The sequence below is a fragment of the Camelus ferus genome, chromosome 26, assembly GCF_009834535.1.
Source record: "Camelus ferus isolate YT-003-E chromosome 26, BCGSAC_Cfer_1.0, whole genome shotgun sequence".
Taxonomy (NCBI): Eukaryota; Metazoa; Chordata; class Mammalia; order Artiodactyla; family Camelidae; genus Camelus; species Camelus ferus.
Window position 1 is genome coordinate 22,582,695 of NC_045721.1, and position 13,057 is coordinate 22,595,751.

General features: G+C 42.2%; 1 protein-coding gene across 6 annotated transcripts in view; it reads right to left on the bottom strand.

Annotated features, from left to right (window-relative positions):
- Positions 1-13,057, bottom strand: part of NEIL3 (nei like DNA glycosylase 3) — a 357,388-nt gene that overhangs the window by 51,563 nt on the left and 292,768 nt on the right. For all 6 annotated transcript variants that reach the window (XM_032468751.1, XM_032468753.1, XM_032468750.1 and 3 more), the window contains one exon: positions 7,260-7,436. In XM_032468751.1, the coding sequence (XP_032324642.1) occupies positions 7,260-7,295 (36 nt within the window). In that variant the 5' untranslated portion in view covers positions 7,296-7,436. The remainder of the gene's footprint in view (positions 1-7,259; positions 7,437-13,057) is intronic.

A 13,057-nucleotide genomic window follows, 5' to 3' on the forward strand; every position in this document is an offset into this window, starting at 1 on the left:
TATGATACTTTTTAAAGCATAAGGTTTTGATAACAGAATTAGTTTTTATAATAGATGCATATTATTTATTTATTATTTATATTTTTTGAAAAATAATCTATAAGGTTTAAATTAGGACTTTGGAATATCTCAGCTCTACATGGCTTTAAGAGATAAACAGTATCGTTTTATCGTTCGGTAGAATTATTTAAAAAAACATGTTTGGTGTAGGATTACTAAGTTTTGTTAAACTTTTTCCTGGAGTTTTAAAAAATATATCCCAAAAGCCATCTAATGTGATGCACACTTGAAATTCAGCATTGGGCTTTTTAATCCACATTGAAATTTCACCGCCCAGATGACTCGTGTCTCACTGTGGCTTTACACCAGTGCAGTCAGGAGCCACGCTAAAAGGACTGATCAGACTCCGGCAGGAGGAACCAAATTAATTTCTCTGTCACCTCCTAGAAACATGCTTTATCTGAGGGACTTCGTATAGTGCAAGAAAACTCTAATCTAGAGTATGCATGTGTTTTTCTTTGGATCAGCCCGGTGTTGAGTCATGACCTTTGTTACCGATTACCAGAAAAGGAATCGGTTATTGCTACCCGCCTCTGACGCTTCGCATCTTTCTTTTTAGGAGCATCACCAGCATGTGCAGATGGATTTCAGTTTCCCAGAAGGCAGGGCAGTGGCCGTCTTCCTATGTGTTTTGGTCTCTAGTTTAGGGCCTGACACACAATTCCTGACTCAGTAAATAGAGAATGAATGCAAGCCTCGGAATCATCCCCATTAGGCAGATGAGGAGAGAGAGGATCAGGCAGGTTAATTAAGGACCAACCCATAAGGTCACAGAGGTGACAAGTGACAGCACTGAGCTTTAAACCAGACCTTCTGACTTGAAAGCCACCATCTTTCCAGTCACCCCAGGCTGCTTCTCCTGGCAAATCATTCCAGCCGTGCACGTTTTTAGAGCTGACCTACCAAGCCACGTTATTCTCAGCAGATTGTATGACGAACACCTGCAGCTTTTGTCCCTAGCCCTTTTATGGGGTCTACAATCACAAAACAGCCCCAAACGTCCTCAGCTCAAACGCACCAGGAAAGCAGAGCTGAGAAACTTGGCCACCAACTTCCAATGCGCGTCTGTAGAGGACTAGGGTCCCCCAAACATTCTGGGGCACCCCGCTGGGAGCTGGCGGGACGCTGCTTCCCAAAGCTGCTCAGAAGTTCCGCCAAGCCAGGGACATTTCCGTGCCGCTCAGCTTAGCCGAGCGCAGCGTCCGCGGGCTCTAACTCCTGCGGTCTGAGGACAGAAAACGCTGGCAATGGAAACCTTCTCCCGGGGCCTCCTCCACAGAAAGCGAGTTCACTTATCACAAAGACGCATTTCTAAGACAGCAACGATTTTGTTGATGACATTTAAAGACAGAACACACAGTTCCCGAATACAATTTCAGCTGTCCAAAGGGCGGTTTTGTTCTTTTTCAGAAATGCCTGGGTGGTTATTTCTTGTTGTTTTGCTGAGAAGGGCTGCTCAGTGCGCCTCTTGGGGCAACATGAAAAAGAAGGAAAAGAACAAGCCACCAAATGGTCCTCTGGTGGCCTCCGTGGACTGAGGACGACTCTCAAATACAAACTAAGGTGCCTGGGTGATGCTGATAGACTTTTCACATCAGGCTAAAATACTCTTCCAAACACTGACCCATTCAGATTGATTCAGATGAAATGCTTTCTTTTTTCCCTTGGGAATGTCTATTTCCCATCATGTTTTTTAATAAATCCCTTAAAAAAATACTGCGATCTCAGTAACAAGCTGTTAATCTCTTACATGAAGAACTGGATTACATTTACATACAGCAGTCCATCTTGGGTTTTATTATGTTCAGCATATGAATTTTTTTCTTTGACAACTACTGTTATTAAAATTACTGACTCTCTGGCTTTCTAAATTTGGGCTATTAGGCCTCAGTATAGGTACATATACATGTGTATTTATTTATCTTTTTAGACAAGAAATTAGTAAGAATTTGGCACCAGGACCAGCAATGGCATCAGTATTTTAGGACACTTGTTCACATGTTTTGGCTATGTCGGGGAGGCAAAATTATTTTTCCTTTACCCTTCTGAGTTCTTAGCCAAAACCCCTGTGACAAAAGACAAATTAACAAGAGAAAAACACACAGGCATCTGATTAACACGCAGACCTCCATGTGCACATGGAAGATGCCCAGGGAAAAACGAGCGGCTCCCCGAGGAAGCTTAGAAATCCCCAGGGCAGTGTGGGCCTCTTAGGGGAGAGGACGTGAGCTTAGGAGGATGAATGGGTCCTGAGAAGAATGGATGGAAGGTGTGCTCGTTTGTGACAGAGCGTGTCGGGGTGGGGGGCTGTTGACTCCTGGTCTCCTCGCCTGACCAGACCCAGTCCTCTCTGGTTGATGAGACCCCTTGGTGGGGGGAGGTTTATGACAACTGGCTCCTGTTGGAGGCTCTGTCTTCAGGCAAAGGGAGGGCAGAGAAGGCCTCTCCCTGCATTTGCTGTCCAACCGCCCACCGCTCCAGGCAGTCAGTACACCACGTGGCGTGTTAGGGGAGGCCTGCCCTGTGCCTCTGCGCCTGCTCTGACGCCCTACACTCCTCGTGGCTAAGACGTAAACGCCTCACGTATGTGTGTGGTTTTCCCAGTTTACTGAAGAAGCTAACAAGTAACTTTTTTATCTGTAAAATTTATATTCTAAAGTTGCAAAAAAAATCATTTCAGGATATTCATTTTGGGAAAATGAAGGGCGGGCTTCAATTCGGTCTTTGTCTTGAGCAGTCTACTAGATTACGAGCTCTTCCAGGGGACACACCCTACACGGCTGGGTCCTCCAGGCTCCACTGGACGACTGATTGTATTAAACGTCCAAGAAAGTTTTGTTGACTCTCTGAATGAACGACAATGAAACCATACGCATCATGTGTCTAATCGGGGGTCAGCACACTAGGGTCCAATCTGGCCCTGGTCTGTTTTTGTATGCCTTGCACACGAAGAATGTTTTTCATGTTTTTAAAGGGTTTTAAATGTAATACAGAAGAACATGTGACAGAGATTATCGGGCCTGCAAAGCCTAAAATATTAACCACATGGCCTTTTACAGAAGAATGTTTGCAGACCCATATTTATTTTTAAATATACACCACACACACACACACACACTTTAGCTGGAACTCAGACCAATTTGCAGAGTGAGGCTCTCCAGGGAGGAAGACCCTAGTCTATTCAAGGTCATTTCCCTTTCCTATTAACAGAACTCCTGCTGGATACCTGTCTTGGGATGAAATGCTGTACATTCATGCTGCTTCTTTTTGGACATCTGTCTGTCTAGCTATTTTAAAATGTATTAAGGACAATATGCCTTACAGTAATAGTTTTCATCTCCATAATGGATGTGAAAAGTTGTTCTTGTTTTATCCTCTCAGGGTGGCTAAGATGGAGTGGAATCCACTGTTGCTCACACACTGGCCTTGACAGAGAAAGGCCAGGATTACCTTCAGAATCAAAGCTTCATTACTGAGATAAAATGAAGGCGACTTTACCACTCTTTATGTAATTAAATGCAGTAATTTCATTATTATGGAAAATTTCGCCACACAGCTGTTGGGTTGAAGAAAATGTTTGCATTATCAGTAATCCTTTTATATTTCTGATGTGACTCATAGCTCCTCATGGATTCCCAGGTCTGAGAATCAAATAGAATTTGAAACCTTCCTTAGGTAAGTATTGCTTATTTGTTCCCTTAATGGCAACTCTACACTTTTTGTTTGTTTGTTTTTTTGACTTTGGTGAACCATTCAGATGGTTCAGATGCCATGTCCTTACAGTTTATCCACTCAGTCGGTGACTGGTAGATAAAGGGTCAAATGGCCAAGCGGGTCCTAGAACAGCCAGTTCAGTTTAGTCCCAGACTTTATGACAACGGTGGTATTGGCCTCCAGTGGGGGTGCTAATTAGGCAACTGTCATAACACGTGTGCGAGCGGAGGTTCTGCTGAGCTCAGATGTAAGGATCTGGTCGGGTCCGGGGTGGGGGCCTGGGGTGACTGATCTCTTACCTAACGTGCTTGACCATGTCTGACAAAAAGTTTTCAACATATTTATTAGTAGAAAAATATATTTAAATCTCCTTTGTCAAAATCTCAAATGATTCTGAACTCAGGAAGGGAAGACAGAGGTGCAATATAACAGGACCCTTAAAACCCCCATGTTAATCCCAGCTCAGACCTGGAAGTTCTGGGCAGTTCCCATTCCAGTCCCTTGGAACTGGCCCTGTTCCTTTCGGGAAAGACTGGGGGGAAGATTTAGCCTCAGAAGGTCCCTCCTACAGGGAATCCGTCCTACCCTTTATTTCCTCTCACTCTCGGTCTTGAGAAGCGCTTGAGGTCTAAGAATGGGACGAGATGCTCTTCTGCTCCTTTAGGATGTCAAAGCCAGGCTTTTGCTCACTTACAACACTAGGTTTTGTAAGTGTATTCAACCAAGTTGGACACTAGCTGTCTGTGCAACCATTTTAGTCTAAGAGATCCTATGGTAAATTAGCAGCTACTGAAAAAGGGGCAAATTATTCCAATTCCCCTTCTGTCCCCGCTGCCTGCTTCTGGTGTCGGGAGCGCCTTGTTTCTAGCAGCCAAGTGTTGCCACTTTGCCCTTCCTCTCTGAGACCCGGTCCTCCTCACTGAAACCAGTGGCCTATAGCAATGCGGCTTTCCACCTTCTTACCTGGCCTCCTGGGGACGAACCTTACAGCACCTTTCAAGGTGCTGTATGTATCTTTAAAATTTTAAAAATATTAAATTTTTTAAAATTTAGAAATAATTTCAAACTTACAGCAAAGGTGGAAAAATAAGCATATCCAAGGAACAACAAGGTTCCCTTTGCCCAGGTTCTTTGATTTTAATAGTTTGCTCCATTTGCTTTATCTTTGGACTCAGTGCCCCTCAACATCTGGGAGTAAGCTGCAGCCCTCTTGGTCCTTTGTCACTAAACACCTATTTCCTAAGGAAAAATACCCATTCTCATGTAACAACTGTGCCGTTATCGTCCTCAGTAAATTTAACATAAAGTTCATACTTTTGTTTATCTGTCATCCACGTCCCATTTTGGTCCATTGACCCAATAATGTCTTGTACTGAACTAGCTTTTCCTCTAGCACAGAACGTCATCTAGGGGAAAGTATCGCACTTAGCCGTCAGGTTTTTTGAGACTCATTTAATTTGGAACATTTCTAAAGCCTTCCTTTGTCTTGTATACATTAGCATTTATGCAGGATACAATCCTCTCCCACCTTTCAGAAACCAGAAGAGAATGTGCCTCGCTTTGAGTTTGTTCAATATTTCTTCATGATTCAATTTAGGTTACGTATTCCAGTTCCTAGCCAGAACACTACGTAAGGGACATTGCGATCTGACATTCTTCTCAAGGTGTCAAATCAGGAGGCACACGATGTCTGTCTACATCTCTATCACCCTGTCAGCATGTTGATTTCTTCACCTGGCAGGTAATAAACATTCTAGGGGGACAACTTAGGATCATATAAATATTTTGCTCCTTATCAATATCTGTCCCCCTGGTTTTAGCATCAATTGATGATTCTTGCCTGTACCAATATTTACTATAACCAAGACTTATTATATTTACTGTAACTCCAGCACTCCCTCCCACTAGCCAATCAACACTCAGCATCCTTCTAAAGCAAGAGCCCCTGTCCTCTTTTCTTTCTTTCTTTCTTCCTTTTGTATATATAAGTACATGTTGTGTATATATATATATATATATTTTATATAAAGTCTATACCAAAATATGTAAGTATACACATACATGAAGGTGAATATATTTATGTGTATATACATATATTTACATTTAATATGTTTTGGTGTGGACTCATAGGTTCCCATTTTTCCCTTGGTGGTTTAGAAGCAATTTATTTCTAAGGGCCAGGTAAGCCCTAAGCCTCCTCCAGAGAAATTCTTGTAGATTGAATGATTTACGGGCTCATCAGATAAATCCATTCCACTCTTACCTTTCTAGGTTTTAAATTTCCTCCTTCCATATTACACCCATAATTTTAGGCATCTCACCTTCATTTAGTGCAGGCCACCCACCGATTCCAGAGCCTACTCTACCAGCCAAGCAAGCATTTAACACCATGTCAGGAGGCTTGTGTGAGCGCTGTGAGCAGCTCATCTCTGGGAGGTGCACCCATGTTGATATATCTGGTCTGATCAATAGCTGCGTTTCTTTTTCCTTTGTCTAGCCCTCTTGGAACCCATTCTTACACATATTCCAGAGCTTTCTGCCAATAGATATTGGGTGAGTCATGGGTCTATCTTGATGTGTAATGTGCCTCCTTCCATGTCAGGCTGTATTTGTCCCCTGGGGACGAGCTGGGATCTAACTTTGTCCCAGGTGCAGTGTCTATGCGGTGCAGTAGAGGAGAGCTGAGGCAAGGCACTGTCATCCCTTTCCTTTGACAGGTGAAGGTATCAAAGGGTCTCCACACCAGTCAGGGCTTGTTTCATCAGAGAGGGAAGAACTGGTTCTGCCGGCAAAGGGATTTGCACTGCTCTGCAGGGATGCAGAGAGGTCAGGTCCATCTGAACCCACCAAAACGTCCTGAGTCAGGATTCTGCCTTTTCTTAACAAATGCTCAGGCTTTGACATACCAGGCATAGCAAGGCTTTGCATTCAATTTATGCTGTGATTTAGCAAATTATAGGAACCGACTCTGTCTCTGATTTCTGGCTGTGTCAGTTTTGTGGCCACAAGGGGTCATGATAAATGGTCCTTAAATTTTCTAATCATGTCTTGGGCTGAGAATTTAAAACTCAGAGAGTGTGTCCTTTTTTCTTTTTTTTCTTTTCCTTCTTTAAACTCTCCAGAGTAATGAGAAATAGCCAGAGCTCTGTATCCTTCATTTCCTCTCCAGCGGTCTACCCCTCGGTCATGTGGTCGGCCACACCTCGCCCTCCAGCCTGCACTTCAAGTGACTAATGGGATATGTGATGAGTCACTGTGTGCTGTGAGCACACCTGTGTTTTCCATTTTTCAATGGTTTGGGGAATCATCCTCGCTTCACACCCAAACAGCCCTCACAATCCCTCCCAAATCCCCATCACTGTGGACTTTCGTTCACAACTGCTTTTAGTGCGAGACGCTGTATCCGTCAGATCTCAAAGCAAAGACAGGCTCCACTTAAATATTTTAAAGAGGAAAAGATTAAATGTAGAGAATTATAGGCTGACCTTAAGGATGACTGGAAAGCAGATTAGCTGGGTCATCAGGAAAGTCTTCTACCATCCGGGGCAGATCCACAGGGGACCCATTCCCCTGGGACCACCACTGGTGCTGAGTGTGGCCCTGGTGCAGGGATCGGGGTCCAGTTCCAATAAGCTAACCGCATACGGCCTCTGATACCATGCCTATCAAAACAAAAGAAGCAGGAAAAAGGACAATTCATGAGGCAGGCACTCTCCACATTTCCATGGTCTTGTTTTGTTGGGAGAACATCAAAAGGCACAAGAAAATGGTTTTGACCTCCTTCTCACTTTTCAAATATCACTCAAGTGCATTTAATCCGAGGAACTTAATTTGCATCCAGAACCCTAGTTGCCATGGAGAAATGCTGTTTTCAGTTTTTCCAAATTTCAGGTAGAGATAGGGTAGGAGCTTGGTTGAACAAGCCAATCACAGGGTTTAGTGTGACCCCTCAGTGAGAACTGCCTCACTTAGACTCACAATCAAACCCATTTATCTATTTGTAATGAGACTTGTAAGCAGCAAATACTTGACTCGATTCTCACAGTTTGTACATATAAACCACACGTCATGAAACTCCTAAGACGGGTGACTCCTCCAGACTGAAGTCGATGGCACCCAGCTCAAGGCAAAGGGGATTTTGAAATTTAGTTTTATACTTAATGGTTATGCATTTTTCTTTTCTGACAAAGCCTTGATATAGTAAAGTCAATCAACCAATCACTGCATATGACTCATTAATATATTTGCATTTCAGGCACAGCCAGACCCGGCTAACCTTTTGACAACATGGAATGGAAGATCCAGTCCCCCCACGGTAAGGACGAGCCTGTCTCCTCACCCAGGCGACCCGGCCAACCTGAGTCTGCTGACCACATGGCAACCCCTTGACTGTCAACTAACAGGTTGGCTAACTTGATGTATCTGTTGACATAGATCCAATGTACCCGTGTTTTTTAGGTCATTGTGGTTGTTGCTGTTTTTATCAGTAACTGCCTTTTTAACTGAAGTAGAAATTCATAGGGAAAAAAAGGAAAAATATAACTGGAGGCTAATTGACTTTTGAAGCTCTGGGGGATTCATTTTATTATGGAAGATTCAACGGAAAGATAAATGCACACACACAGCATGTAAAGTATCGATCGCACAGAAACCACAGGAGAAAGCTCAATTGGCTTGCGAAGCTGCCTGATTCAGAGGTGCAGACATTAACTTCCGTTGTGTTTGTTTTATTTATACTTGTTTATCTCTCCCAAGCAAGGACTTCCTCATTATTTGAAAAAGAACTCAGTGAAATGGAAAAAATAAGAGAAGGAACTTTCTAAAAAGTGTACTTTCTGATATCTTAGTTGAATGTTTTCCTTTTGTGGTAAATTATTCTGTTGCATTTTACATTTTAACTTCTGCTTGCAAACTTTTATTAGTTAATACATTGACCTTTGTAATTCTTGCCTAAGAGTATTTATTCCCCAAGCTCTGATGTGAGAACAATCTCCTTTATATAATAAAGAAAGTAAGGTGGTTACCTATTAAAGTCAGGTTTCGATTATTATCTGGCCTTTTGTGTAGGAGTAGTTGACACTTAAGAACACCTTTCTAAGGCAAAGCCCTCTGACTGCTTTTAAGTAGTCAGCCCATGCTGGGGTTGCAAATACCAACGGTGTCACCGGGGAAAAAAATTACATCTCACTTCTGATTGAGTGTCTAGCAAATTCACTCCATCCTCCAAAACCCTCTGAACAATGTAGATTGATCTTTGGAAGAAATATAACCTTAACAGATACATGGTACAACATTTTAAACATTATTTCACATGGCATTTTTAAATTCACTGAAAATAAGTATTTTTAATTATATCACACAAATCAAAATTATGACCCCAACTACAGATTCAGAATATGACACACATTCAAAACATTGTTATAATGAAACAGATGAGTTGGCTGATTTTTGTTCCTGTAGAATTTAGATCTACACAGAATGTGAGGATAAACTGCATTTCCAGTGCAACAGAGCTGGAGGACCCATAGAACCAAGCATCATATTTAACCCCTGAAATCAGCAATGAAAAGAAATGCGTCCACTAAGTTAGTGCATTGATTACATTGCACAAGCATCCAGCGGATATACACTCAGGTAAGGCTTTAACTAACGTAGAGTGCAGTAGATCAGGAGAAAGAAACCACAGGCAATCAGCAGTCACAGAGACGCCTGAATATTCTGGCACAGTCCTTCCTCAGTCACGCAGGACGGACGTCATCTTTGGATGTGAACCACCAAGATATGTACGAGGTTCCTTAGTGTCAGGGGACTTTTTAACCACACATCACACAGGTAAAGCCAGGCTGCAAACTACCACCCTGTGCCTGCTTTACCTATAACCCTATAGACACACATAACCAAATCCCACTTCTACACGTGTGAGTGTTTTACTTCTGTCTTGATTTCCAGCATATCTGTGTATCGAGATTCCTGATTCCTCATCTGACTTCTACCCTTGAATTCATTTGCTCCCTTGACCTCTTTTTCCCATCCGCCTGGTGATCAGCCTTGCGTAATGATTTGGTAGAGAAAATAAGAAGACTGAAGGCATAAAACTGTACATCTTTTCTGTCTGCAAGATTGTTTTCTACATTGTGATATTCAGTGGTTCACTGGGAGGGTTAAGTGGACAGGGTGGGGATCTGGGGGTAAAGAATTTTAAATAATTTATTTGGGAGAGAGGCAAGAGAATGACATTGCCTTATATGACATTTAAAAGTAGGGCATTCATTGTAAACGTATCCGTTGTATATGGAAAACAACTTTTGGTTAGATGGCATTCACTGCAATAAGATTCTATCTGCATTTCCCATTTTTATAGTCACAATTTTTGGAGAAAACTTAAGAGATCTTATTAGTAATATTAGAGCTCTTAACTTTATTTTTTAATATTTAATTTTATTTGGGGGGTGGGAGGTTTATAAGATTTATTTATTTATAAATTAGGTTTACTTATTTATTTTCAGAGGAGGCGCTAGGGATAGAGGCTGGGACCTTGTGTGTGCTAAGCATGCGCTCTACCACTGAGCTGTCCCCTCCCTCTGAGCTCCTAACTTTAAATACAGCCAGGCTGTGCCATTTGCCACATGGAACATGAGCTTTACATTTTTTTTTTTTTTTTTGTAATGTCACTGAGGCTGGCTGGGTTGGAACAGGATTTTCCTGCCCCAGGAGTGGCCCTCCAAGCTCCCCTGGAGTATGGATGGTTGGTTTTTATCTCCTTGCCTTTCTTACAAAGGCTGATCTGACTGTCTGGTGACCCAGGGCTTCTTCTAAAGTTGCCAGAATGAACTTAATTGGCACTTTCTACATGTTCAATGTCCTGACGAAGTTTAATATTTCCCAAGTGTATTCTATAAAAATCAATTCCTGGAACGAAGACTTTCTCGGTTCCGCAGGAGGTATATAAACAGAATCTCGATGACACAATTAACATTAATTGAGTGCTTGCCATGGGGCAGGTTCTGAAGTATACAGATTACATGTATTGACTCATTTAATCTTCAGGCGTTTTACAAGGCAATAACTCTCATAATAATAATAATGATAATATTATAATATTATTATATATTATTATGATTATTCCCATTTTACAGATGTGGAAACAGACACAATGAAAGGTTTAGTAATTTGCCCAAGTGTGCCCAGTAGGAAAGTCTGATCTGGTATTTAAACAGATACATTAGGGAGAAGGTCCCAGGGTCAACACCAGATGAAACAAAACAAAGCAAGTAAAGCCACAGGAGCAACAGTTTAAAAAGCTTTTTTCTTTTTTAAACGATTGTTCTTCATACACGTTTGTCCACAGATGGTGCATTTTCAGGAACAGCCGCTACCACAGCATACAATTCCAGAAGCACTTCGTTAATATAGTTAGATTTTCTATGGCTGTAGTTCCAGACCCCAGATCAGCTCTGGAGTCCCACAGTTGTTCAGGGCAGCTGGAGTAAATAGGTCTCGAATTTTGCAGGGTCGGGGGGGAAAAGCGGGTACAAGATATCTCATCACATTTACTTTAGGAATCCACAAAGATTGGAGATAAGCGAAAAGGTTTCCCACTGTGACTGAGTTTTTATTTGTGTGGTTCTCTCCTACAAGCCTGACAGTCAGAACAATGCCCAGGGAACAGCAGGTGCTCAAAAAGTGCTCGATGAGTAAGTGTATTAAGGAGCTGTCACAGAGCTTAGCCCTAATGTACACCAGACTTGTTCTAATCTCTGGAGTTTAGGGGAAGAGACTGACCACACAAAGTGGAAAGTGCGTTCAGGGTCTGCCATCTGTGTGCCCTGTGTCTCTTATTTCTCACCCCCATTTTTATTCCACAACACTCAAGAACAGCAAGAGCCATATCCCAGTGAGCTGGCAGGGTCCCTACACTTTTCTACGAGGACAAGGAAAAGACTGTCATTCACTAATTCAGATGGTGAGTACCTTTTGAGGGCTCAGTATTGGATATCTAGTAAAGAAGAAAATAACTGTATAAACACTTATATGGTAATTACACTGGGCCTTTTAGTTATTAAATCTTCACCGCATTTTACACTTGAGAAACACAGGCCACAAAGGCAGTCATTGGCAGAGCTGGGATTGTGACACAAAATCACACAAAATCTATCAAAAATGACAAATGTTCATCGATACAGAAAACAAGCTGGTTATCAGGGGAGAAAGGTGGGGGGAGGGGCAGGTTAGGACTTTGGGATTAATAGATACACATTACTATATATAAAAAGATAAACAACAAGGACTTACTGTAGAGCACAGGGAGCTGTATTCAATCTCTTTATTTTTTTCTATTTATTTATTTTTATTGAAGTACAGTCAGTTACAATGTGTCAATTTCTGGTGTACAGCATAATGTCCCAGTCATGTGTGTGTGTGTGTATATGTATATGCAGACCCTGAACGCACTTTCCATATATATACATATACACACACATACATATATTCATTTTCTCATTCTTTTTTATTAAAAGGTTATTATAAGATACTGAGTATAGTTCCCTGTGCTGTGCAGAAGAAATTTTTTTAAATCTATTTTATACATAGTGGTTAACATATATTCAATTTCTTATAATAAGCTGTAATGGAAAAGAATCTGAAAAAAATATATATATGTATGTATACGTATAACCGAATTGCTTTGCTGTACACCTGAAACCAACTACACTTCAATAAAAAAGAATTAAAAAATAAATAAAATTTAAAAAATGACAAACGTCACAAGGGCCAGGAAGGAGCAGCAGAGGGTGTTATGGGAGAGTGCCAGGGAGGGAGAGGCAGGGGAGGACTCTGAGAAAATGACATTGAAGATGACCTTGGACAGGAGGGTGGCTGGGAGCTGGGGCGAGTCCAGGGAGGCACCTGGTGAAGGGGAGCTGTGTGAGGGCCAAGCAGGCAGGAACGGCGGGTGCTGTTCAAGGAAGGAGCTTAGGGGAGGGCAGTGTGATGTGAGCTTGGGAGCTGGGAGCAGGGCTGGGGAGAGGGGAGCCGGACAAACGAAGGAGAGGCTGGAGAGGGAGGTGCCAGGTCACGCTGGGCCTTGCAGACCCTTTAACTTCCGCTTTCATGTCAACGGACGTCACCGTAAGAGTTTAGCAGGGCCGTGACATGATTCTCTTTATGTTTTATACTCTAATGGCAATAAATGGTCGTGATGATTAATGGCGCATTTTTGGCAGAGAACTCGCCCCTTTTAACAGATGTCCTCTTCCTCATCTCAGCCGGTTCACTTCCATCACTG